This window comes from Protomyces lactucae-debilis (genome assembly GCF_002105105.1).
Source record: "Protomyces lactucae-debilis strain 12-1054 chromosome Unknown BCR37scaffold_11, whole genome shotgun sequence".
Taxonomy (NCBI): Eukaryota; Fungi; Ascomycota; class Taphrinomycetes; order Taphrinales; family Protomycetaceae; genus Protomyces; species Protomyces lactucae-debilis.
The window spans coordinates 262,582-287,968 of record NW_024468003.1 but is presented as its reverse complement, the minus strand read 5'-3'; the positions used below and the strand labels follow the sequence as shown (position 1 = coordinate 287,968).

The following is a 25,387-nucleotide window of genomic DNA, read 5'->3' as shown; positions in this document are numbered from 1 at the left end:
TCGTAAGGAAAGCAAAGCAATTGACATGGACTTCACGAAGGTCTTCAACTTCGACACAAGAGCGTTGACTCTGGCAGTTGTACTCGTACATCCCGTAGGATTTCGGGACACGGCTGTGTGGTACACGCCGCAATTCGTGATCAATGATAAGGAAGCAGCTTTAGAGTTCAGTGCAGTATGTTCAGGTATAAAGTAACTATCTAGCCTTCGTGACTCATGTGCAGTACGAGCAAGTTCGCGGGTTATTAACGGGATCCCGGAATAAGAACGTGGTGAGAGGTGTATACAAGGTCTCGTCGACAGTGACGGAGTTGGCGAAGACTCGGTATATGCCATCCGCGCTGTAGTAAAGCTTGACATCGGCACCGAAATTGAAGTTATCACCCGACTGGGTGATTGCGTACTTAACGAAGGGCTGCTCTTCTGGGAACCAATAGTTGTTGTCTGCAATGCGGGAACCGTCGGCGGTGTTAGCATCGTTTGTGTTGTAGCCGAGTGCCAAGCTGTTATCGTCTGCGATCTGACCTGCGCAGGGATTGAAGCGGAACGATGGGTCATCTGTGGTTGTACCATCTTGAACTCGAGTCTGCAGATAAAAGCCCGGGCTAGCCACGACGTAAGCATCAATATCGAAGCCATTTGCGTCCGTGGCAAAGATATTGAACGGACGAGGAGATGTGGTGGCGCATTGAGCAAACGACTCAGCAGTTGTTGATGTAGCAGGTTCCGAAGTCGTTGTCGCGGCGGCAGTTGTTGAGACAGCTGCATCGGTCGTAGAAACAACAGCGTCAGTCGTCGGCACAACGACGGTAGTGGTAGGGACGGCAGCGTCGGTCGTCGGCACAACGGCAGAAGTTGTGGAAAGGACAGCATCAGTGGTGGGTACAACGGCCTCAGTAGTAGGCACCACAGCAGCAGTGGTAGGAACGGCAGCGTCAGTCGTGGGTACAACAGCAGTTGTAGAAACGACAGCATCAGTTGTAGGAACGGCAGCGTCCGTCGTGGGTACAACAACAGCAGTTGTAGAAACGACAGCATCAGTTGTAGGAACCACAGCGTCAGTCGTGGGTACAACAGCAGCAGTTGTAGGGACAACAGCGTCAGTTGTAGGTGCCACAGCATCAGTAGTAGGAACAACGGCATCAGTGGTAGGTGCCACAGCATCAGTCGTGGGTACAACAGCAGCAGTTGTAGGGACAACAGCGTCAGTTGTTGGCACAATAACAGCAGTAGTAGGAACGACGGCATCTGTGGTAGGTGCCACAGCATCAGTTGTAGGAACAACGGCGTCCGTGGTTGGCACCACAGCAGCAGTAGTAGGAGCAGCCGCATCGGATGTGGCGACAGGTGCTACAGTAGAGACTACTGCAGTTGTTGGCGCCGCAGTCAGCAAAGTAGGAGCGTCAAGGGCAGGTTGGACTTGAATACCTGCGATGACATATCCGTTGGCGTCGACACCCAAGTTCAGGAAGTTCGCCTGCCGCTTACGCATGAAGGGGGACGTCTGAGCGACGAGAGTAGGATTTCCATTCGAATTCACAATACTGAAGTAACCAACTTGACCACCCTGTGGTACACCAATGGAAAGGATCACATTGTAAACGGCTGGAGAGGTGTTCGGCTGTTGGACCAAGTAAGCCTGTTGACCACCGCAGGTCAGGATGCCTGCGCTGTCAATGGTGATGACACTGGCACTGACTGCGTTGGCATTCTTCTGCAGCTGGTTGCCGACGCAGACGATAGGTGTGCCAGCAGCAGTGAGTTGAACAAGCGTCACAGCGGGGACACCAGCTGAGGAGGGCAGAGTCGACACAGAGGCGACTGTGGCTCCAGAAATGGGCGTGATCGTAGGGCCAACAGAGGGCAAGACACCGCTAGGCAGAGTTGAGGAAACAGGGACCGGCAGGGTAGATGATACGCCAACAGAGATAGGGAGGGTTGAAACGGTACCGTTGCTGAAGACACCGGACTGGCTGGGTGATCCAGGCACAGGAGCAATGCCGTTACCGCCAGTAGCAGCAGGAGCTGTTGTGGTGGAGGTGACCGTGCTAGTCACAGTGCGAGGCACCTCTACAGTGACTGTGCGGGTAACACCTGCAACAACAGTCGTGAAGACTGACGCTGGGATGACCACCACAACAGTGACTGTGAAAGAGTACACGCCAGGGGCAACAACAACAATGTTGTTTGCACCAGCCGGGATAAGGCCTGCACCAGGAACAGGTGACACAGAGCCAGGTGCAATGCCAGAGCCAGAGCCAGGAGCGGCACCAGAACCAGGAGCGGCACCAGAACCAGGCGCAACACCAGCGCCGGAACCAGGCGCAACAACACCAGCACCAGGTGAGCCGCTACCAGGAGCAGCACCAGAGCCGGCACCACCAAAAACGGGTGTTCCAGCGGGGCAAGCACAGACGTTGTTGAAAACTGTGGTTGTGCCAGTGACGGTCCTGTAGATGGTTGTCACGGCGAGTGGGTTGGCGCCTGCATTGGGGTTGACAGCAACCTGAGCAACGCCGTTGACAAAAGTGACACCAGCGATGATTTGAATATTGACAGTGATGCCGTTCAAGAAGACTGTCTGAACGGGCGATGCAGGGGCAGTGACTGTGACACCATTGATGACAGTGGTGGTCAAGGTGCTTGTCACTGGTGGCTGCCCAATGGGGGCGATGCCACCTGTTGCTGTGGTGTTGGCTGCACCGGTGATTGTCGAGTTCTGTGCAAGAGCGGACAAGGCCAGCATGCTGCTAGCGAGCACCGACTTGAAGAACATGGTCGTCGAAGTAAAAAAGAGTGTGTTGTCGGTAGGCTTCTCGAAAGAATCGTGTTTTGGTGGGTGGCCAGCATCTTATACGGCTTCTTCTTACGAGCCCGCAATAAATCCGATGATGCCCTTGCTGCGACTGTTTCTCGATTGTTGCCTCATAGATGGAGAGCTGTGCAGTGTGCACATTCCGCCGTATGCAGCCAATATTTATTTCCGGGTCGAGGAGGCCGGCGCGCATCTGTTTGGGAGTCGGGATTTTGGTGTAGAGCCGGCCGGATTCAACATATTCACGGACTATCACACAGGCAGAGACACAGGCACACGCTGGGCCAGACTCGCTCAGTCGACACTGAGTCAATGCTGAGTGAATGGTGACAGAAGGCTCGTAGTCGTATGCGTACTTGCGTATAGTCGTACATCGCCATAGACGCGCACTTCTTATCTGTTTGCCATCCAAGATCAATGGAACAACGAATTTGAGGACTAGGCCATTTGGCCATTGCAATTGCGGTTGTCATGACGATGCATCTGCCATAATCCAAGACACGGTTGGAGAACGATGTCGAGGTGACGATGACAGGTAACCGCAAGTACGGTCTGCTCCAGATCTTGTCTGAGACTTCCTAGTATGCTAGTCGTCAAGGTAAACAGGATACCGGATACTCACGCCATGACTCAATTACTCAGTTGACTGACGCTTGGTCTCAGTCGCCTTAGTCAGCTCCGAGATTGTGGTCAATCGACGAGGACAAAGCGCATCGTCGACACTGCTAAGTTCTAACCACAACGTGCGAGCATGCCGGCCACCTGGCGACGGTGGTTTGTAGTCCGGTAATCAAACAAAGACTGGCATCTAGTACTACAGATAGCGACGGCAGCGAGCACTTTGACGCATAGCAATCATAGCATATTTGTCCAAAGTCCACTGGGCATAGGCCGCACAGCGTATGAGACTCATATCGGACGTAGCTAAGTGGTGTCGTTGCTATTCCGGAAATTGCGGTCTTTCCCTGGCACTTACTCGAAAATTTCTCCTGACAACTTTGACGGTCTTCAGCCACAAATGCTCGAAAACAGGAGTCGCCCTCGCGCTGCAGCGAATGAGCGCCCTTGCCCAAATCTCACCCCCGCCGCTTTCAGTGAAGGGGAATTCCAAATTTAATCCTTGAATCCTGATGAAAGACAATTTCGTGACGAGTCTGGACGGAAGACGCGAAGATCTTGGCCGTTGCCGACTCTCGAAGACTGGGATCGATCCTTCATGGCAGTGATGAGTGATGGGCGGTATGGGCCTGATGGCACCTGATGGCAGTGTTGTGACTCGTGAGGTATACCGATCACTGTCCACGGACCAGCACGGTACACCTCGAGCTTCTGCTGGCTTGGCTAGGAACTGGACCAAAGATACTCAGTTCCGCTCGTGTATCTAAGCTCAGGTCTAAAGCTTACCTGGTGCAGCAGTGCTCCAGTCCACTAGCTGTACATATGATTGAATGTGAACTTCTATTATTGTTTGTTTCGACTTGGCAGTGGCAAGTCCGCATACGTTGGCAGCGTAAACAGCAGCTCGCAAAGTCAGGAGAGATTTGACCGATGCAAGGGTGTCAAAAAGACCTAGTCACTCGGTGTCCTAGACTCGTGCTCATCACTAGATCTTCATTTGCCAGCAAGTTCCCGATTGATGCCATCAACAAGGCGACAAGTGCCACGCTGCTTATTGTGTAAGTTGTGTGTCTATTCCATAATCGGATGTCCATCACAGCGCGCTGATCCAGTCTGCCATTGAAGCATGCAACAGTTCTGTGTTGACATAAGTGGAGCCTTCTTTATGCAGTACGTACTATGCAGTGGCTCTTTGTTTTGAGTCATCTCTCTGAGCGACCATTGCAGAGAAGGAGCCGAATCAGCTGATTGGAAGTATCAATGATCAGCAGATAGCAGCACACATGGTCATTGTTGCCACAGCATGGATTCTTCTTGCGAATTTGCATAAATTGTCACACAATGATAGCCTCCGATAGTCTGATGCATCAGCTGTAGTTTATCACTAGCTCGCCCGTATACAAGGCTTGGCATGTCGAATGGAAGGGACAGCCCATCTGATGGCCATGATTGCCCCTGATCTCTGGGAGAGCCGCTAGCCATAGTTGGCTCTATTCAGCGATCCTGATCATGTCAGAGTATACTCAATGGACACCATTGCAGTTCAAGCAGCATCAAAAGTATCATCCGATTCATCCTATGGATCCCCAGACAGCTTTGACATGCCCAAAGTTGAGACTTTTTGGAGACAAGTAGCCCGCAAACGGAAACTTCGCATCAGATCGGGATGGCGAACACACCAACTGTAAGCGTGGTTTGTGACTGTATGCGCGTGAAGATCAAGGTCTTATACGGAGTCGTCTATGATTCATATTCTCTGCAGATGTGCTTGACAGTCATGACTCCATTGTCGCTGGGCAGAGCATCTGAGACTTGATCACTTGTAGATCCAATTGTCCAGGTGGCAAGAGGCAGTGCATCTCGACCGCTACTGTGAAGACCACCGAGACCACGGGTGATTGGTGCACTGCTCTCCCTGCGCTCCTGCTCTGGATCATGGCTACTTGACAGGAGGTCTACGCCATCAGTATGGTCGCTGAAACACAAACGCAGGCCGATTGACATCAGCCAAGCTATCGCAGCTATCGCCGCGATTGATAGCGTCGAAATTGTTTGATCAGCTGTTTGTGCCAGCTTCGTGAGGCTTTCAGCTGAAGCACTCCAAAGCCTCTGTGCATTCTACTGTGACGTCGCAAATTCGCGCTGACGTCAATCTGGGGACGACTATCAAATCGCAATGAGGTCACTCTTTGCTACCTACACACACGAGAGCAGGCTACGATAATGCTGAGAACACTCTTCAATGCTCGTGCTTTCTCGGTGCAGACCATCAACCGGCCCACAAAAGCGAATGGAGGTTTTGGGGAGGAGCAGCGCAAGCAGACTGGCAAACGGCCAGCTGAAGACACGGCGCCGTATCAGAACGAGTACAGCAGTTCAGGGACACATGACGAGATTGCACACGGAGATGAGGCCTTCTCTGCCAATACAGATCCTGCCGAATCAAGCCGCAAGACTGGCGGATCTCTAGATTCATCTGGAGCAAATTCAGCAGCTTCGCGTTCAGAGCAGGACGATCACAAAGCTCGCAACACCAACACTCAAGCTTCTGGCTACAACAAGACAGACGCAGCTTCAGCTAAGAACACAGGCGGCCAGAACAAGGCCTCCTCCCAAGATGCATCGACGAGCAAGTTTGAAAAGCTGAGCAGAGATCCTCCGACGCAACATCCAGTGGCGGAAAAGACCCGCAAATAGAATTGCTACACAATGAACGTACTTTATGACTCTTCTTCAATGCTCTGTTCGTGCCACTTGAATGTCCTTTGATCCGCGTGAACAAATTGCCATTGCCGTACTGAAGGGCTATTGATGGGAAGAACGTGTTTTGATGCATGGCCTCCACGTCTTGACACAGAACTTCTGCTCAATCTCCAACGCCGAATGAAAAGCACAACAACCAGGAAACAGCCCGCCGCAGCAGTCTTGTACACCTGGTCGATAGTGACGTTTCGTGCAAATACTCCATCAGCTTGCGCAAGAACAGGCCACGCGACATTCACAACGCCTCGCCAAGCAGAGTAGAACTGCGCCAAATAGATGAGCAAGCCAAAGACAATAGCCAGTCTGGCCCATCGACTCAGGCTTGCAATAGCCAGCACAATGACCGTAGGAAACAATGTCGAACTCATCGACCACTTACTTAGCCGCTCTTCCAGTTGCTCCACCTCATGGACGACATGTGTCAGGCTACCAGAGACCTCTTGCACGACTGTGCGGACAAACGCCATCGCTTCATCGTGTTGCTCTCTCGCAGCTTCGCGGTTTGCAGCAAGTGTCTGATGGAAATGAGTCATGCCAGCCTCAGCATCAGCGAGTGCTTGACCGAGATGGGAGATCTGGCGTTAGCGTCCATATGTCGTTCGATGTCAACAAACCTGTGACAGTTGAGGCATCAACTGTGCAAAGGCATGCAAGTCTTGAGCCTGGGACTTCAATTGCAAGCCGTTCAATTCTTGTGCGCTTTTCTGTGCATTCACCATGTCTGCGATTGATTTAAGATCGTTCGACACTTCCATGACACTCTGCGCGGAACCAAGGGCCTCATCAAGCGCTCTTTGAATCTGAGAAACCTGGGTCAGAGCAGATGCAGATGAAATCCTCGTTAGGTCGTCGAATGCTTGGGCTATTCTCTCCATGGTCTGCAGCTCGAACTAGGATATCAGCCAGGACTAATTTGCAAATTGAACTTACGGTTTCAAGCGAACTTACGGCCCCGTTTGCGCGATCATTCAAATTTTCGAGGATTTGAGTGACTGCAGGATCCAGAGACGCCAAAATGGCCACCGCGGCTTGTTGCATGCTATTATAGTGAGCCAAGACTGATGCCTTGGCGATCTCAGCATCAGTGCCAAGGTCCACCCATTGTTGCCTCAGCTCTGACTGGAAGTACTGTTGATCTGCTGCTGCAGCAGACTTCTCTTGTTGCGCTTGAGCTTGCTCGCTTCGAAGCTGCGCCATAAGTGATTCGACAATGCTTGTCAGATTCCGATGCAGTGCGAGAACATTGAATTGTTCGTCATCTTGGCGTGCCACATAGCACATCTTTGTCACCTACAAGTCAGTCCAATCACCCATGCTGGAGATCCACATACATCACGGTAATAGCCAGAATACGAAGTCCACCATTGCATGCGGGACTCTAGTGACCGCAAACATAAGGCAGCTTGATACTCTGGTGGGCTACATGCTGGCGGACCTTCTACACCTGCGGTGTTTAGCTCGCAGATCGTGAGTGCCACAGCGTATTCAGCCTTCTTGGCCTCATCCAGCTCCATGGCAATCGACTTGCAGTCGTCAATCAATCGTAGCGTGGCATTGCGGAAGCAGCTCGGGCGCATGACCAGAGATTGTAGCATATCGTGTATTGGAGCAAACAGCACAGCTGTATCAGCTTTAGCATCAGTCGCCTGAGGAGAGATGTGCTCAATATCTGATCGTGGAGCGACAGCAATGCAGCTGATCATGAGGTCCAGCAGGATGATCATTGAGCACTTCTTTAGTTGCAGCATGATGCCCAGCAGGAAGCAGCATTGAGAAGGTTGAGTTCATCACAGTATATAAGGCAGGTGCACCTGGCCTCAGACTCACAAGTCAATGGAGACAAAGGAGTCACCGCTCTTTGACGTCTGCCGAATTCAGATGTTCCTTTGCAAAATTAGCCGAAGCTGATTTTTGCGGTGGACAGTGAAGCTGTGCTTGTAGAGACTAGATCTAACGTGCTTGGACTAAATTTGCTTGAAGCTCTCCTAAGTGTTGCCTTGAAGTAGTGCGTCAACAGAAGGCTCCTTCGTGACTATTCTCACAAGCTTATAAGCATTGTTCAGCGACAAGTAAGCGTTTTACGCCTGAGCCTGTCGTCAGTATGCATCTCTGCTATGCATCTACTGCACGAACCCTTGTGCGTTGCACACGGCACTTGCCTGTCAATCTACCGACATTGCGTTCCATCTCAACTGAAGTTCTCAGACGGCATAGAGGTCCACAGCCGCATCTGCGCACAGAGAAACCTCCATCTACTGCTCGTTTCGACGACACATTTCTACTGTCAGAACAAGTGCTCAGACTTCTTAATCGTGGACAAGAAGAAGATGCTACAAGACTGCTATCCAAGAATACCAGGCTTGAGGCGACAGTGTCGTGGAATTATTTGTTGAGTCATCACTTTCGCAAGGGAGCAGTCAATCAAGCCATGCACGTCTTTAATGATATGAAGCGCAATAGAGCGTTTCCCAATGAACTTACTTACACCACTATGCTCTTGGGTTTTGCAGATAACTTCGAAAGTGGCGGGCGCGACAAAGTCCGGCCAATGCTCGAAAGCTTGGTCAACGATCCTCGGGTGAAACCGAATGTCATTCACCTGAATGCTGCCCTCAAGTCTGCCACAATGAGCAAAGACTTGACCGCTGCAGCTGATTACATGAACATGATGCAGGACAGTGGTGTCTCCAATTTCGATTCTCGGACCTACACGACCCTCTTTCTAATTTACCTGCGCTTGCTAGAAGACCTCGACAAGCGGAGCACTGTGTCTGTACGCCGTTTCCGAGCAGACGACCGTGAAGAGAAAGAAAAAGGCAGAGACACCAATCAAGCTGCAACGAAGCAAGCATCGCGCCTGCTCGCTGAAGTCAAGACAATCTGGCAAGATGTGCTCAGTCTAGCGCGTCGCAAAAAGCTCGAGATTGATGACCAGCTGCTCTCTCGATACTGCTATATCCTCGCGCGTGGCGACAAGGCAGACTCGGTGACTGTCGTTGAGCTGATTTCTCACTATTGCGAAATACCATCGCCCCTTCCTGGCCAGAAGACAGCAGGCAAATTTCCAAAGCCAGACCTCAAAATGCCCCTTGAGCTGAACCTCCTGACACCATACTGGAAAGCGATCTGTCAACTGAACGACATTGACAATGTCAGACATTGCTGGCAATCCATCACTCAAGCAGTGCCGCGGCAAAGTCTGACTCGAGCATGTTATGATGTGATTTTCACCCATCTCTACGGCTACAGTGATCGCAATTTTGTCATGTCTATCGTCGACCAAATGGCAGAGAATAAGGTCCAATTTACTGATCGGACTATGTGGCTTGCTGCGAGAGCTTGTAGCTACTATACCAGCAAGGAACAGGCAAGAGTAACGCTCAAATTTTATCGCGATATGGCAGACAGGTTTGGACGGGAAGCTGTCATCTCCGGGGTCAACGTCATGACAATGATTGAGATGCTTGGCAAGACTGATCCACGTGGAGGTCGTTCTAGGGAGTATGAGCAAGTCGATGGTGTTTTGCGCATCATTGACGGGTGGGACTGGGTCGACAATGCTCGAATGATGCTCGAGCATCGTAAGCAGGACTTGTGCGGTAAGTTGGAGCAACGCCGTGACGAACTCTTCAAAATCACCAAGAAGTTGCACCGTCGGATCCGCGATCAGGACAAGGAGGCGGCCTTTATGCGCAACAGAGCACAGGCTGTTATGGACCAGCTTGAAGAGGCCAAGGCAAAGTGGCCGACAGAGGCTGCTTTGGGTCGAACAACCATCCCAAGAGACTTCGATGGCAGGGACAAGTATGGGAACAGGTTGCGGAGATAATGATCACGTAGATGCCCTAGTGAAAGTCTTGTGACTGCTCTCCTGTCGCGTTCTCGCCTCTCTGTGACGAAGCGACATCGACACTCAATGCTACATCAAGCATCGACCACATAAGCTGCAGCTGGTCTTAGCCTCTTTCAAGTTGTCGTCTAGCTCAGTTCGCGCCTTTTGTCAGCTCTACTGATCACGCTTTACTAAAAGCTGCGCACAATTCCGTAGCTCTCGAATATTGTGCAATGCCTCAGTGGTGCCCGCGTACGCTCACTTGCAATTCAATTGGCCCCAGAGCTGACTTGGAATAGAATGCAACAACATCCTACTCCTCGGAGCAGGGTCTGATGCGCTCAACAGACTCGAATGTCGCACATGTCCTTATCAATTTCCTATTGGGAGCAAACATGTAAGCGCGCTGAACTTCCAATGAGAAGACTGACACCAGCTCTTCGACAAACGTCTTATGAAACAGAAAGATGTAGATGATGTCCTTGGAGGTCAGGGTTCTTGGGACAATGTTGACCAAACGGCAGCGCAATGCCCCAATGCAGACTGTGAGGGTGGCGGTCGTAAGTTTCATTCTCTACAGTGGGCAACGACGACTAACAAGAAGGGGCCTATTTCTTCCAATTACAAATTCGCTCGGCTGACGAGCCTATGACCACATTCTACAAGTGCGTAACGTGCGCGCATCAGTGGCGAGAAAATTGAAGCGGTATCAATGCCGATAGAATGGCAGTTTTGAGGAAAGGCTATGGTCGCAGACCGGATGCAGGTTTTTTTGAATCCAATAATTGTTCGACTGGCACCACAGAGGCAGGCGAGTTATTGGCTTGCTCCATCTCTTCGTCTTGTTGATCCTCTCCTGCAGATGCCAAGTGAGTTGAACGCCTGGCTCGGATGTCGTTGCGTACCTGAACCTTGTAGCCCTGGCGTGCAAAAGCTTTGGTGAGCTCAGTGGAGCGTAGCATGCCAGGAAACTTCTTCGCCGTGTATACTGTGAATGGCTCACTGACTGCTTCAGCAATGCAATTGGCGCGTGTTCCTGAAGCTGCTGCAAGACTGAGACCCTCGAGGCTGAAGAGCGTGAACTTGAGTGTATAGCGGCCTTCTGTTCGCACACTGAGGTCCGGGAAGATGAAGAAAGAGCCCTCCACGCCTTGATCATCCTCGAGTTGTATTGAGTTGGTCACCAGCGATCCCATCAAGACACGCGTCACCTTTTGGGTGCTAGCTGTTCTGTGTGCTGGTGGAGAGGTCCGCCCAGCCTCAGGTGAACTTGGCTGCCCATGCCGTTCCGACTGTTTGCGACTACTCGAGCTCAGAATGAGGCCACACTCTTCGCGACCCGTTTCATCGAGCAGCATGACGTGAACAGAGAGATACGGATCCTTGACGCGCGTCGGGCGGGGTTGGCTTCCTTGATCTGCCTGCTCTGATGGGTAGTTGAGACAAACGCACTCGAGAATGGGTGGTGGGTCGATAGGTCTGCGATCCTTTTCTCCAAAGCCGCACATGCGCGCATGAACAGGCTGCTGTCGGACAGTGAAGCTGTACTGCTTGCCTGATGTTGTTTGAGGAGCGCCTACGCCAATAGACCTCGCCAAGTTGCTGCTAGGGCTTGCATATGACTCTTGGCCCAAGCATTTGTAGCTCGAGGTCGGTGATGTCGGCTGGCTAGCTGGCGCGACTATAGCTCCTACTTCAGTGTTTGCAAGGCGCCGCATCTTGAATGGGTGAGGGCTCTGTGAATCGTGGCTCAATGTCGGTGATCCCAGTGCATGTGAGGTGGCAGTCGTCATGATAGGACTTCCATTTGCCGTGAATCTAGCGCGTTCGCCAAGAACCCCCTGCGTCAACACTGGCAATGGCACAGCCAGTTGGCCATCTCCTGGGTCCGAGATAAGCGGCCCACTGTTGGAACGCTTTCGAGGGCTGGAAGAAGAAGTGATTGTGGACACGGGAGAGCGTCTGCCTTGCATCGTATCCGTCTCAAGCGCGCTCGCGCCATACCTGTGTTGATCCGAATTGTCATGTATCTCATCTGTATTTGGCGCAGGTCTGGCAGGAAGAGAGCCAAGCGCTTTGTCTGGTAATAATGAAGACGACGGCATACTCGCACCACTCAGCTCTGCAATGCTGATGCGACTGCGACTGGAGCTGTCAAGAGGACTACCATTGTGCGCGTGCATTGCCAGTGACAGTCAATGCCACAGAGCTTTTTGACGGCAAACTGGCACTGAATGCTGTTCGCTATGGAGCTTGGTTCCTACTCGCGTGTTGATGAGACAGGACGATTTGCAGCTGCTGGAGATGTCGCACCTGGTGATCGATCGGGTGCGTGGGTTGATTGCGGATGTCGCAACTCGCAACGTCGCGATCCCGAAACCACAAACCAGAGACTTCACAGAGGACCAGCTGTCTGTGAATATGGCTTGCTGCTGGTTGCTTGGTGTATGGCGAGAGACTATCACTTCTATGTGTCCAGTGATGGAGACTTCTTTTGATTCTTCGTCCCCAAAAGAACACTGGCCGTGAATAAGGGGCGAATGCACCAATGGGCGGCCTTATAAACCAGTTCGAGAGCTTCCGATCGCTTCGCACGAGTTGATTGACAAGCTAGCCTCACCAATGCGTCGCCATGCTGCCTCGTCTCGCCATGTTTCGAGCAAACAAAAGAAGAGAAGAGACACGACACGACCCTTTGTCAGGGTCTCGTCTGACATGAAGTTACAGAATATCGTGGGCTGCGATCTGGCCGACCAACGACAAAGTGACATGGCTTAGAGGTGACTAACTTGGTCGCAGATGACCGCTTTGCAGCTAGTCACTGCCAAGCTATGCCTTTGCGAACACTCGAGCTTGCTTGTTGAGAGGCGTTCAGGCGCCCCTGATGACTCGGTTGGCTTCTATTCTAGGGTTCTGATCGGCACCCAGGGCTCAATCGGCCCGGCGTTATCAAGCACTGGACGCATGGACGTCTCCTGAAGATGCTGCCGGGAAATACTCCTGGTGAGTATGCCATGAGTTCGTTTGACAAACGTCGGACGTGCCGCGACGAGCGTCAGCCCGCGCAAGCATCAAATCTCCAGTGCTCCCACGAAGCTGTTTCCTAGCAACTCATCTGAAACCTATGGTGTCGCTGTCGATCATCGAACTTAAGTCTTTGAAGCGCTTACTAGGACGCATGCTTGGTTGCAGCACTACACTGGCACTACTCCTAGAGTCCAAAACCCCTGTTGGTAAAACGGCAGCACGCGGGCTGGGCGCGGGATGCAATCAAATGTGGTGAAGCGGCGGGCGATGCCCACACTAGGCAACCATTTCCTCATGCATTGCAGACTTTGTAATCATGCGGGACTCGTGCCCCACGATCGGGTTCTTATCAGTCGCCAGTTCTCAGTGTCGAACAGGCTGGAAGTCCACTCGGCTTGGCAGTGGTCCGTCATGCATAGGCTATTTGCCTCGAATGTTCTGCCAGCATGCTTGTGTGTTGTCAGGTTCAGGCTCACATTGCGTTGACTGCAGGGGCGTATTGTCTTTCACTCGGACTTGACCGATACTACACGTTTCCAACGTCCTACATTCCACTATTTATGGAACTTTGACGGTCTTCACCATTCAGCAAATGTGAAATTTGGACCACGACAATCACAATATGTTTGATAACGATTTCAGCTCTATCGCTTATAGCCGGTGGACAAAGCGAGTGGTTGACATGTTCGCTGCAGCTTTCTGCAATTCTGGCAGCCTTGGCAACATAATGGCCATGGTAACGTGGCAATCTCCTTCCTCATTTGACAGTAGCAATTGTGACAATGTCCAAGGACTCGCGACTCGGTCTTGGCCGAGGGCTGGCAGTGCAGTGCTCTTGGCATCGATGCTCATCTTGGCATGAGTCGGGTGAGGCAAATTTCGAGCCATCGAGCCAGCATCAGTATCGGGCCTTCGACTGATCACTGAGGTGTGTAGTCTGCCAGCAACAGGTGAAGCTGCCAAGTGAATGTGCTCGGTCAGTCTCCAGGGGCAGCCAGCGAGGCGAGTCACGTGCCGGTTGAAAAAAGATGAGCAAGAAACGACCTCACGTAGATACAAAGCTCAAGAAGTGTTGACCCTGTAGAAAGCACTTATAGACGCAGCAGCAGCTCCTAGAGACAGCCATGAGTGATCAGCAGAAAGGCTACAATGGCCGGCCGCAACAACAACAACCAGCCGCAGACTCATGGGAGGAGCAGGATCTCAATAACCAAGCACAACGACTTAACGTCTCTGGGCGGTCCTTTCAGCCAAGCGCACAGCATTTCCAGCCTTCGCAGGGTGGCTTTGTCCCTGCATTCAACCCGAACGCAGCAGTTACCGGACAGCAAGGCGATTATGGTGGTGCCAGCCAGCAGTATGGCAATGCATACGGTAGTCAGGGATACGGCCAACACTACGGAGGAGGCTACAACCAGCAGTACGGACAGCAAGACTACAACAACAGCTATCAGCAAGGCGGGTTCAACGCCTACAACAATAACGCTGGCTACCAAGCGCCAGCGGAACCAGAAACACAAACATACGACCCTTTTGCCAAGAAGAAGGCCACGATCGGGTTACCGGCTGCAAAAGGCCCTGCAAAAGTGCTTTCTCTAGGCTCTGGCGGCGCACCCAAGACTTTGTCCTTGTCTGGCTCAGGGCCTGCCAAGACGGCTTCATTGAGCGGCACACCAAAGACTGTTTCTATTGGCAGCAGTGCGCCCAAGACTGTCTCTATCGGCAGCAGCACTCCCAAGACTGTATCTATCGGCGGAAGTGGCGCAACGACACCCACTGTGCCCCAAACTACTGCTCCTGCTGCTGCGGCCGCGCCAATTGTCAGTGCATCAACGCCAAAGTCCAGCACACCAGCACCAGAAGCCAAATCTGAGTCCACTGCAGCAGCTGAGCCGGCACACGTGAGCGCAGAGGCAGCAGCTGCTTCCAAGATTGTAAAAGCTGCAGAAAAGAGACAAGAGGCAGCAGTAAAGCAACAAATTGCTGAAGCACGCCTACAGGAAGAGCAACTCGACAGTGAACTCTTGGCGGAAGTGTATGGCAAGGAGCATGTATCGGTCGTGTTTATTGGTCATGTTGATGCCGGAAAATCGACCTTGGGTGGACAATTGCTGATTTTGACGGGTCAAGTGGATCAACGTACGCTCGACAAGAATAAACGCGATGCAGCAGAAATGGGTCGAGAATCTTGGGCATTCACCTGGGCGCTTGACTCTACAAAGGAAGAGCGAGTCAAGGGTATCACAGTCGAAGTTGGTCGTGCTCATTTTGAGACTGAGAAGCGGTCTTACTCTATTCTCGATGCACCGGGCCATAAGTCATTTGTTCCCAATATGATTGGTGGCGCGTCACAAGCTGATGTGGGCGTGCTGGTCATTTCTGCTAGAATCAATGAGTTTGAGGCTGGTTTCGAAAAGGGAGGGCAGACACGAGAGCATGCGATTCTTGCCAAGACGCAAGGTGTCACAAAGCTGATTGTCGTGATCAACAAGATGGACGACCCAAGTGTTGCTTGGTCCAAGGAGCGATATGACGAGTGTGTCTCGAAGTTGACACTCTTCTTGCGCAGAGAAGCTGGGTACAATCCCAAGACGGATGTTTTCTTTATGCCTGTCTGTGCGTACACAGGTGCTGGTCTCAAAGAACGTGTCAGTCAAAAGGACTGCACTTGGTATTCCGGCCCATCTTTGATTGAGTACCTCGACAACATGCAAGCATTTGAGCGCAAGGTCAATGCGCCACTCATGATGCCCGTATCAACTAAGTGGAAGGATCTCGGCACCATCTTGGAAGGCAAGCTCGAGTCGGGTCACGTTAAAAAGGGCAACAAAGTGATGATGATGCCTGGCAGTGTTCCCCTCGAAGTGGTTACAGTGTACAACGAAGCTGAAGAGGAAGTGGATGGTGCGTTGTGCGGTGAACAGGTCCGGCTTCGTGTCAAGGGTGTCGAGGAGGAAGAAGTATTCAACGGATTCGTCTTGACGGCGCTCAGGACGCCTGTGCACACCGTCACTGCGTTTGAGGCTCAAATTGCCATCTTGGAGTTGCAGTCACTGCTGTCGGCTGGATTTTCTTGTGTGATGCACGTCCACACAGCCATTGAAGAAGTGTCCTTTGCTGCGCTTCTCCACAAGCTCGACAAGACGAACCGCAAGAGTAAGGCAGCCCCAGCGTTTGCCAAGCAAGGCATGAGGATCATTGCGCGGCTCGAGACGACACAGCCAGTCTGCTTGGAAAGGTTCAAGGATTTCCCACAGCTTGGTCGTTTCACTTTACGTGATTCTGGTGTTACTATTGCTATCGGCAAAGTGACCAAGTTGCTCAACTAGGAATGGGGAGATGTACGGGTTGTCTATCAAATATGCTGATGCCAGAGACTCAAATTTTGTTTCATGATTGATCACGCTCCCATCGTGCCCATGCCTCAATCGTGACATCGTCGCCAGCCCATTGCCGGACCGTTCGCGCCTCTTTATCCCCAACCTTGTCGAGTGACCAAAACTCCTCAAGACCATCGGGATTCTGAGCAACAATCTCGCGAGCGATTTCATCGGCCTGCAGTTGTGATACTGCAGCATCCATGCCAGCTGATTGAGTCAGGCGGACGAGAGCGCCCATGCGGCCAAGATAGACGTCCTTTGTAGGATTGTTTGTAGCAGGTGCACCATGACAATGTATGCCAAGGACTTGTCCCTTCCGTGCACCTAGTAGTGCAGTCATTGCTCGATTGATTCTGATGGACTCGCCAAAGACTGAAATGCTCTCTGTCAGCTTCTGAGATAACGGCTGCCCATCCACAGTCAATCCGTCGATAGTACTTTGCTCGACCGGAGCAAGATCATCGCCACTCGTCTCACCTTGAGCAGCCTTGTCTGCAAGTGCCCGTCCAACAGACTGCGCCAGTGCCACCACACCATCCGACTTGGCAACGAAGTCTGTCTCGCAGTTGAGGATGCTCAATGAAGCAGCCTTACCACACTGTGAGCGAGCAGCAATAACCCACCCCTCTGTTGCCTGTCGACCTACCGACTTTGCAACCAATTTCTCACCACGACGCGTCATGGCTTGCTTCAAGAGCTGCAAGGCAGCATCGTAGTCGCCTGCAGGTTGAGCTTCTGCAACGGCTGTTTTGACAATGTTGAGAGGAGCTTGTATTTCTTCACGTAGCAGCTTGATGAGCTTGATATTGGAGAGCTTTTCTCTAGTGAAGCTAGAGACATGGAAGCTTCGACGGAGTAGCATGGTTGAAGGAACTTCTGCAGCAGTCTAGCCTGGCAAAGGACTATTGTCAGAGTCGTCTCGGTCTTGCACAGCTGCGCAGATGAATTTCTCGAGCTTGGAACTGTCCAACAATTCCATCTACACCCATCACCTGCTAGCAAACAATACTACGGGCGCACAGCGTCTCACACACACGAAACTGTACTTGCGATTCGCGGCCAGTCGTCGCTCCTTGAGTCTATCTAGATACCCCGAGAATACCGCTCAAAAACACACATCAGCGCATCACAGGCCTGAATGCCGAATTGGGACCAAGATGAGTCACTGCCCATACTCGCCGGTCTGCTGCCATTACGTCGCAATCGTTCCGTGGTACAGCTGATGGATGCGCGTCATGAAGTACCATCTTCAAATCTACGCGCGCCTCTCAATCCAGAAAATCGCGCGATACAATTACTGGCGAACACGAAGGAGCGGATAGACTGGGACTCTTATATTCGCTCCGAGTCGGAGATTGGAAAGATAAAAAACAAGCATCTACGGCGGTTCTATGAGGAGCAAAATGAAAAGATTCAAAACTTCAAATGGGTCGATCGGATACTGGATTCTTCACTACCTGGCAATGTCATTCGGAGTTATGGCGCGACAGACCGTGGCATGTCGGCAGGCGTCGATGTGGAAGCGGGCTCAGAATTTGACGACGAGGAAGCTGAGCAACGAGCGATATCACGCGCCATCAACGTCAATTTTGCGGCCAATGTCATCTTGTTGATTGGCAAAGTCGTCGTGACACTCAGTACAGAGTCGCTCTCCATCATTGCTTCGCTGCTGGACTCTGTTCTCGACTTTCTTTCCACAGTCATCGTATGGACGTCGAATCAGCTGGCTCAGCGGCGCGACAATTTCAAGTATCCTGTCGGCCGGTCACGTCTCGAACCTCTTGGCGTGCTCGTCTTCTCGGTGCTCATGATTGTCTCCTTCTTCCAGATTGCCATTCAAGGCGTCCAGCAGCTTATGGCGAGACCAGAGATTCGGGCACCACTCAAGCCATTGTCACTGGCAGTCATCCTCATCATGGCCTCTGTCGTGCTCATCAAATCACTCTGCTGGTTCTGGTGCCGGTCAAGCAAAAGCGCAAGCGTACAAGCTTTGGCGCAAGACGCGGCCAGTGATGTCGTCTTCAATTTCTTCTCTATCGTCTTTCCATTGGTCGGCTTCTATCTCAATGTCTGGTGGCTCGATCCCCTCGGAGCTGTTCTCATCTCCATCTATATTCTTATTTCATGGACACGGACGAGTAGCGAACACATCATGAACTTGACGGGTCGTATCGCTGATGTTTCTGATATCGAGGCCGTCATCTACATGGCAATGCGCTTTTCTGATCTCATTCAAGGTGTTACCTCTGTCGCAGCCTACCACGCAGGCGACAAGGTGGTGGTAGAACTCGATATCTTGCTTGATGAGCAAACATCGCTTCGCGACTCGCATGATCTGGGTGAGGCGCTTCAGTATGCGATAGAGCACCTTGAGTCTATCGAAAGAGCATTTGTACATCAGGACTACGTTGGCCTGAAGACCTCCATGCATAAGTCTACTGGTGGATTCAAGTAACGAGCGATGGGCCACGTATCAATGGATGTACAATAGTGTACGGACAAAGTTCCGTTTGGCAATCTGGGTAGATAGCACTGGGCCAGCGATGTCGCCATAGCATGTTTCTAATCACTCAAGGAGCAGGGCTTTATATATACGAGCTTCTCTATCTCCTCTGGCTCGTTGTCCTGACTTTTCAGTTGCGACTGCCCCGTGTTACCCCATGTTCCATCTCGCCGTTTATAATATCAGCAAACGACTCCTTCAGCTACTTCCCGCAAGTGACTCGTCTCGACCTTCAATATGTCTGCAGTGACCCTCACAAAGCTCGGCAAGGTCGCTACAGTGACAATCAATGATAACAAAGTCAACATCATGACGCTGGCCGTTTGGCAGGCCTTATACTCCACCCTCAAGGAAGCCGAAGCGGACCCCACAATTTCTGCTCTCATCTACCGTTCAGGCCTCAAGAAGAATGTCTTCACTGCGGGTAACGACATTACGGAACTCTATGCACCCAACACAAACGAGAAGAAGTATGCAGTCTTTTGGCTTGCACAAAATCAATTCTTGTCGAATTTGGCGAGGTCGCGCTTATTCACGGTGGCAGCGGTGCGTGGTGCTTGTCCAGCTGGTGGGTGTGCATTGGCCTTGTGCTGCGATGAGCGGTACATCTCCTCAGATGCAACAAGTGGATTGAATGAAGCCAGAATTGGCATCAGTGTGCCAGCTTACTGGCAACGCATGATGGCTCATGTTGTCGGCGTCAAGGAAGCAGAGCGATTGTGTTCATTGGGTATGATGCTCGATGCTGCTGGTTTGATAAAGGTTGGTTTTGCTGATGAGGTGGTGGATGCGTCTGCGCTTGAGCAAACTGTGCAGAAGCGGGTAGACGTGGTTATGAAGGAAGTGCCGGATGCTGGTCGAGTCATCTCCAAGATGCAAGCTCGTCGGTACATAACGGACGAATGGGCAGATGAAGACAGGATCAATCAAGAGGCTGCTGACAAATGGCCATTCTTGGCTTCAGAGCCTGTGGTCAAGGCCTTGGGCGCAACGCTTGCACGATTGAGTGGCAACAAGAAGTCTAAGATCTGAAATGGTTGTCTATGATTAGATAGTGAAGAGATCAAACAGCAAGCTCGACCTTGACATCAGAAAGATACTTTGCGAATGGTTCCAGTGCCTTGGCGACGGTCACTTTGCAAAACTTCTCAGTCTGTTGCGGTGCGCGGCCAACAAACGTTGAGGGATCCAGTAAAGTGTCGAGCTCAGCGTGAATGGGAGCAAAGTACTTGTTTTTGCGGACCCGCTCAATCAAGTCATTGTCGCCACCCTCGTTCTTGACCACGGACGCAGCTTCGTGGGAAAGCACACGAATCTCCTCGTGACAGACTTGACGGTCACCGCCTTTGCGGACCATGGCCATGATGATGTTTTCGGTGGCCATGAAAGGAAGCTCTGCCTTGACGTGCTTGGCGATGACCTGTGGGTAGACGACAAGTCCGTCGCAGATATTCATCAATGTACTTAGTACAATGTCTGCTGTCAAGAATGCTTCAGGGATAGAGACACGGCGAATGGCAGAGTCATCGAGCGTTCGCTCAAACCATTGCACGGATGCCGTCATGGTCGCATCGTTGATGAGCGTCATGAGATGCCGCGACAGTGAGCAGACACGCTCTGAACGCATGGGGTTGCGCTTATAAGCCATGGCCGAGGAACCAATCTGGTCCTTCTCGAAAGGTTCTTCCATTTCCTTGAGGTTGGCCAACAATCTAATGTCGGTGCAGATCTTGTGTGCAGTTGCGCCGAAAGAGGCGAGCGGGCCAAGGACATCAATGTCAATCTTGCGAGAATAAGTCTGGCCCGTGACTGGATAGTTGATCTCAAAGCCGCAGAGCTCCGTGACGAGCTCATCGAGCTGTTCGACCTTGTCGTGGTCACCATCGAACAAGGTCAAGAAGGAAGCTTGTGTTCCGGTAGTGCCCTTGACGCCACGGAAGCCAATATCGTTCCTTGCGCGAGAAATGTTGCGAAGATCCCAGAGCAACTCCTGGATCCAAAGTGTCACGCGCTTGCCAACTGTCGTCAGCTGTGCGGGCTGGTAATGGGTGAAGCCCAGTGTCGGCAAGTCCTTGTGGTGCAAGGCGAACTGCGACATGCGGTCAATCACATTAACAAGCTTGCCAAGGAGCAAGTCACAGCCTTCTCGAAGGAAGATAAGATCCGCGTTGTCTGTACAGAAGCAACTTGTAGCACCGAGATGAATGATAGGGGCCGCAGCTGGGCATGCGAGACCGAATGTATGGACATGAGCCATGACATCGTGACGGCGCTTCTTCTCCTCAATTGCAGCAATGTCGAATTCTTCGTCCGTCAAATCGAGATGCTGCTTCATTTGCTCAATAGCCTCGTCTGTGATTTGCGTGAGACCCATACGCTGCTCTGCAATGGCAAGATTGAGCCAGAGCTGGCGCCATGTGCCAAATCGACGGGCAGGAGAGAAGAGCTCGCTCATTTCTTTCGATGCATAGCGAGAAGTGAGAGGGCTTGAGTAGCGGGCATACTCTGCGGCGACCATGCTGTACTGTAGAGAGACCTGATGCTCCTTGGACCTAGCTGCCAGAAATATAGGACGTGTAGAAATCAAAAAATGTGGTGTTCCGGTTGCGCCCGCGACCGTGAGATTTACGTGTCATCTGAACGTGAATAGATGTAGTTGCACCTGGACGACCACTGGGGATGACATGGTGTACGCTACTTACGCTCGAGCGGGACAAGCATAGATTTGCTGGCTACAGCATGATTCATACTACACAGTCCAGGAAAGTCCCGCAGTTCTGGGTGGATTGTGACCCTGGACACGATGATGCTTTCGCTCTCCTTCTCGCACACAATGCCTCCCGTCTTGTAGCTTGCTCTACAACTCATGGCAATGCCAGTCTCGAGCGGACGACACAGAATGCTTCTTCAGTTCTGCGCTCTATTGGTGCTGATCACGTTCCCTTGTATCAAGGAGCCGCCAAGCCACTACACGGCGAGTGCCATGTCGCTCAGGAGATTCATGGCAAGTCGGGTCTCGATGGCACAAATCTACTCCCTGCTCCAGACAAGGCTCTTGTACAAAGCACATCAATAGAAGGCATGCTATCCAGCCTCAGTGCCTTGACGACCATTCCTGATGCTAAGATGACGCTGTGCGCTACTGGACCAGTCACCAACATTGCACTCATAACGAAGCAGAGCCCATATTTGCTAGAGCAGCGCTTTGAAAAACTCATCATCATGGGCGGTGCATTAAAAACAGGGAATTGGACATCACAGGCAGAGTTCAATGTATGGGCTGACCCGCATGCGCTGCAACAGGTACTCGACGCGCCGTGCTGGGACGGCAAGCGCGTCATCATACCCCTGGAAGTCACACACCAGCTGCTATTGACAGATCAAGTCTTGCAACGGATGAGAGACGGATGCAATCATTCATCATTTGCTCGCATGTGGGAAGAGCTTGGGACATTCTTTAACAAGACATACAAGGAGGTATTCAATTTTGAGCATGGTCCCGTGCATGACCCAGCAACAGTTGCATTTGCACTCAATCCTGAGTTGTTCACTGGGCGGTATCTCCACGTGGAAGTAGATACAAGGGAAGGTCCAACCAAGGGCAGGACAATTGTGGATGTCTGGGGACAGACCGGCAATCCGCCCAACGCATTTGTTTGTGAGGGTGTCGCTCCAGGCGGAGTAGACAAGTTTTGGACAATGATTACGGAAGCGATGATATCGGCAAACAGAGAGAGCATAGTTAATAAGGATCAAGAGGTTGCTACATAGTTATACAGATTGCTTGGTGCATGGCATCATTTCGTAAAGCAGAGACGCATTTACCGCATGCCATTGCTACGCAGCCAATTCTCGAGCAACGCAGCGAGCAATGGCGGTGATGACATGATTTGCTGGTTGCTCGCCAATTCGGGATTGGCTTGCAAGAATGCTGCCAGCTGACGTTGTTGTTCCTGTGCAAGATAGACTTGATGTGGCTGTTGCGACGGGTCATTCGTCGGCGCGACAGGTTGCTGCGGAGCGGGCATGGACTGGGGCTGCTGCCAGGGTGCACGTGGGATGGCAGGATCGCTCGACGGGGCTGCAGGCGCTGCCACTGGGATGGCAGCAGGAACCGGCGCCGTCACAGATGGTTTCCTGTTGGCAGCAGGATGTTTCTCAACCACAAGGACAGCAAGCAGCAACGGTTCAGTCACATGTGATGGCAATGTCTTGTTGTCCATGACATCGAGAAATTCTGGCAAGGCTTCATTCGCGGCTAGAGGAACAATGTAACCGTCCCTGATTCTGCTTTGTCCAGACTTGATGACGCCGTAACGGTTCTTCGTTGTGAAGTATTGATATAGCGCGTCGATGCCTGCTTGGTTGTTGCCACCGGGCTGCGCTTCGATTTTAACAGCTACTACAATTTTGCTTTGTGAGTAGCGCTGATGAACGAGGTATTGCGTTGCCGACTTTTTGTCCAAGCGGCCATCTATCGTCACAACTGAGGTGAGAATCTCCGACCAAACGAGATTGGCCACTTCGTCTGGCGCTCCAACGAGGGTTGCTTGAGCATTGCAATTACTAATTCGCTGCATGACCATCTGGCCATGCCAAACTGGGTCAGCAGGGAGTTTGGACGGATGCGCTATTTCGTTGAGCACATGCAACTCTGCATCGTCGTCGAGGACATCTGGCATGATGGGCGTGTTGTGTGACGGCCTGCGGTCGTGCTTGAAGGACGAGCCAGGCAGAGAGGGTGACTGAGAATTCTTTGTTGCTTCTGGTGAGCTAGAGCCGTCTCTGCTCGGCGAAGGGGACGCAGCAGGAGAAGATGAGTCTTGGTCAGAATCATGCCTGCGGCCAACAGGGAACGACGAGGACTCGGTGATGGAGTCGTTGACCTCTGGCCCTTCCACAAGTTCCTCGCCCTTGTGCGTGCGTCTAATTCGTGGACCGGTCTCTTGCACAAGGACAGACTGCTTGAGACCTTCTTCGCGGACTTGCTCGGCCATTGCCTTGAGCTCTGGGTTGGCCATGTCTTCGCTCGACATGGTTGCAAGCTGAGCTACGGACACGCTACCATCGAGCACACGACGACGCAAAGATGGGTTCTTAGGATCCTTCAGGTTGAAGGCAATCTGGCGGTATTGGTTCTTGTACTTGGCACCTGCATCGGATTGTTCAAACAAGGCTTCGTGCAAGGCAAATTCAGCAGCAAAGCCGATCCTATCAGCTTCATCGTTGGCTTTCGTCTTCGCCTTGAGCTTATAGCCCTCCTGTGAGGTGGCCATCTCAAGCGCCTTGGCCACATCTCTGATCAATAGCTTGGCAATGGTTTTCCGAGTATCGTCTTCAATCTCATCCAAGCTCGTAAATGGCCCAGAGTGATACACCGGTTGCACCTTGCTCTTACTAGTCTTGGCCTTCTTGACGGGCTCCTTCTTTGTTGTAGAGAGCCGCCTAGCCTTCACCTTGACGTTCTCCTGGTAGTCAGACTTTGCATCTGAGACACTTGACAGGCTAACAGATCGCTGCTTGCGAGCAATCTCGTTGTCTGATGCACCGTCATCTGTTACACCATCATCTGAAAAATTGTCGTCGTTGGCTTGTGCCTTGATGCTGCGTTTGCGTTTACGCTCGTTTGTCTTGGAATCTGGCATGACACGCGCCTTGGGCTTAACAGAAGCCTGCATGCGCTTCAGCAGCTTTCCATGCAAGTCGGGTCTACATTGCTCGCAAAAGTATTGATCAGGCATCCTTTTAGTGTTGAGCCCAACGCAAGGGGCATGTTGCCACACAGTACAAGTCTCGCACTGGACAAATGTGCGGTCATCGTCTTCAACCTCATCATTCTGACCACATACACAGCGAATAGCATCCTCACCGGCATTCTCATCATCTTCGTTAATGTTTGTCATTTTGTCGCCTTGGTCGGTCGCGCCATCGCCGTTGACGGACTCTGGATTGATGAGGTTGTCGCGCGATGCGTCCAAAATTTCCTGCCATCGGTCACTGTTCTGGCCCTTAGTGGCCCTTGACGAGCGACGTGGCTCGTCCTTCGATGCTGCCTCTGATGCTGCAAATGTCAACAAATTGTCGTCCATGACGTCGAAGCTTGGCGCAGCTCTACTTTTTGGTAGAGCGCGCGGCTTCACGGAGTTCTTACCCATGTGCGCGACGATCAGATAGTGACTATCAATGAAATCGGGGCGGATATGTAGGAAAAGAAGATCGGATACGATCAAAGTACGCGAGTGGCAAAAGGGTATTCTTGCACGAATGTACCGAATTCGACCGCTAAACTACCTACAACTGCGCGTGTGAAGATATCTTCTTTGGCAGTCTGCGCGCTAGCTTTGTTGCCTGTTCAGGGAGAGCAACAGAGAGCAGAGGCAGGTTTCGACCAGCTTCAGGATGTGTGGTTGTAGTTGCAAAAGTGTTTTCTCCGACTCTGCAGGAAACAT

At 51.8% G+C, this 25,387-nt stretch overlaps 13 protein-coding genes across 13 annotated transcripts; 7 read left to right on the top strand and 6 right to left on the bottom strand.

Moving 5' to 3' along the window:
* Positions 1 to 214: 214 nt before the first annotated feature.
* On the bottom strand, positions 215 to 2,776 carry BCR37DRAFT_393314 (uncharacterized protein; the record flags this gene model as incomplete). The annotated part of the gene is made up of 1 exon (XM_040871289.1): positions 215 to 2,776. The coding sequence occupies one exon, from the start codon at positions 2,774 to 2,776 to the stop codon at positions 215 to 217; it is 2,562 nt and encodes an 853-aa protein (XP_040724828.1).
* Positions 2,777 to 5,656: 2,880 nt separating this feature from the next.
* BCR37DRAFT_393313 (uncharacterized protein) lies at positions 5,657 to 6,130 on the top strand (the record flags this gene model as incomplete). The annotated part of the gene is made up of 1 exon (XM_040871288.1): positions 5,657 to 6,130. One exon carries the CDS (start codon positions 5,657 to 5,659, stop codon positions 6,128 to 6,130), a length of 474 nt encoding a protein of 157 aa, XP_040724827.1.
* Positions 6,131 to 6,153: 23 nt separating this feature from the next.
* Positions 6,154 to 7,944, bottom strand: BCR37DRAFT_393312 (Tht1-like nuclear fusion protein-domain-containing protein; the record flags this gene model as incomplete). The annotated part of the gene is made up of 4 exons (XM_040871287.1): positions 6,154 to 6,771; positions 6,811 to 7,086; positions 7,127 to 7,486; positions 7,528 to 7,944. The coding sequence occupies 4 exons, from the start codon at positions 7,942 to 7,944 to the stop codon at positions 6,154 to 6,156; spliced, it is 1,671 nt and encodes a 556-aa protein (XP_040724826.1).
* Positions 7,945 to 8,297: 353 nt separating this feature from the next.
* Positions 8,298 to 10,025, top strand: BCR37DRAFT_387724 (uncharacterized protein; the record flags this gene model as incomplete). Its single annotated transcript, XM_040870555.1, has 1 exon — positions 8,298 to 10,025. One exon carries the CDS (start codon positions 8,298 to 8,300, stop codon positions 10,023 to 10,025), a length of 1,728 nt encoding a protein of 575 aa, XP_040724825.1.
* A 236-nt stretch (positions 10,026 to 10,261) lies between these two features.
* On the top strand, positions 10,262 to 10,730 carry BCR37DRAFT_402859 (uncharacterized protein; the record flags this gene model as incomplete). Its single annotated transcript, XM_040871944.1, has 4 exons — positions 10,262 to 10,280; positions 10,328 to 10,425; positions 10,465 to 10,588; positions 10,630 to 10,730. 4 exons carry the CDS (start codon positions 10,262 to 10,264, stop codon positions 10,728 to 10,730), a joined length of 342 nt encoding a protein of 113 aa, XP_040724824.1.
* Positions 10,731 to 10,921: 191 nt separating this feature from the next.
* On the bottom strand, positions 10,922 to 11,596 carry BCR37DRAFT_337166 (velvet factor; the record flags this gene model as incomplete). The annotated part of the gene is made up of 1 exon (XM_040867250.1): positions 10,922 to 11,596. A coding segment is annotated over one exon (675 nt), but the record flags the coding sequence as incomplete, so codon positions are not given.
* Positions 11,597 to 14,968: 3,372 nt separating this feature from the next.
* BCR37DRAFT_347994 (Sup35 complexed with Gmppnp) lies at positions 14,969 to 16,384 on the top strand (the record flags this gene model as incomplete). Its single annotated transcript, XM_040867810.1, has 1 exon — positions 14,969 to 16,384. A coding segment is annotated over one exon (1,416 nt), but the record flags the coding sequence as incomplete, so codon positions are not given.
* Positions 16,329 to 17,369, bottom strand: BCR37DRAFT_380349 (elongation factor TS-domain-containing protein). Its single transcript, XM_040869469.1, has one exon. The coding sequence runs from the start codon at positions 17,295 to 17,297 to the stop codon at positions 16,446 to 16,448; it is 852 nt and encodes a 283-aa protein (XP_040724821.1). The 5' UTR covers positions 17,298 to 17,369; the 3' UTR covers positions 16,329 to 16,445.
* Positions 17,370 to 17,657: 288 nt separating this feature from the next.
* On the top strand, positions 17,658 to 18,890 carry BCR37DRAFT_402857 (uncharacterized protein; the record flags this gene model as incomplete). The annotated part of the gene is made up of 1 exon (XM_040871943.1): positions 17,658 to 18,890. One exon carries the CDS (start codon positions 17,658 to 17,660, stop codon positions 18,888 to 18,890), a length of 1,233 nt encoding a protein of 410 aa, XP_040724820.1.
* A 285-nt stretch (positions 18,891 to 19,175) lies between these two features.
* BCR37DRAFT_393306 (ClpP/crotonase) lies at positions 19,176 to 19,970 on the top strand (the record flags this gene model as incomplete). Its single annotated transcript, XM_040871286.1, has 1 exon — positions 19,176 to 19,970. One exon carries the CDS (start codon positions 19,176 to 19,178, stop codon positions 19,968 to 19,970), a length of 795 nt encoding a protein of 264 aa, XP_040724819.1.
* Positions 19,971 to 19,985: 15 nt separating this feature from the next.
* On the bottom strand, positions 19,986 to 21,539 carry BCR37DRAFT_44205 (adenylosuccinate lyase). The gene has a single exon (XM_040872303.1). It carries the CDS (start codon positions 21,454 to 21,456, stop codon positions 20,002 to 20,004), a length of 1,455 nt encoding a protein of 484 aa, XP_040724818.1. The 5' UTR covers positions 21,457 to 21,539; the 3' UTR covers positions 19,986 to 20,001.
* A 62-nt stretch (positions 21,540 to 21,601) lies between these two features.
* BCR37DRAFT_380345 (Inosine/uridine-preferring nucleoside hydrolase domain-containing protein) lies at positions 21,602 to 22,765 on the top strand. Its single transcript, XM_040869468.1, has one exon. It carries the CDS (start codon positions 21,618 to 21,620, stop codon positions 22,707 to 22,709), a length of 1,092 nt encoding a protein of 363 aa, XP_040724817.1. The 5' UTR covers positions 21,602 to 21,617; the 3' UTR covers positions 22,710 to 22,765.
* BCR37DRAFT_380342 (transcription factor S-II, central domain-containing protein) lies at positions 22,606 to 25,345 on the bottom strand. Its single transcript, XM_040869467.1, has one exon. It carries the CDS (start codon positions 25,091 to 25,093, stop codon positions 22,760 to 22,762), a length of 2,334 nt encoding a protein of 777 aa, XP_040724816.1. The 5' UTR covers positions 25,094 to 25,345; the 3' UTR covers positions 22,606 to 22,759.
* Positions 25,346 to 25,387: the final 42 nt, after the last annotated feature.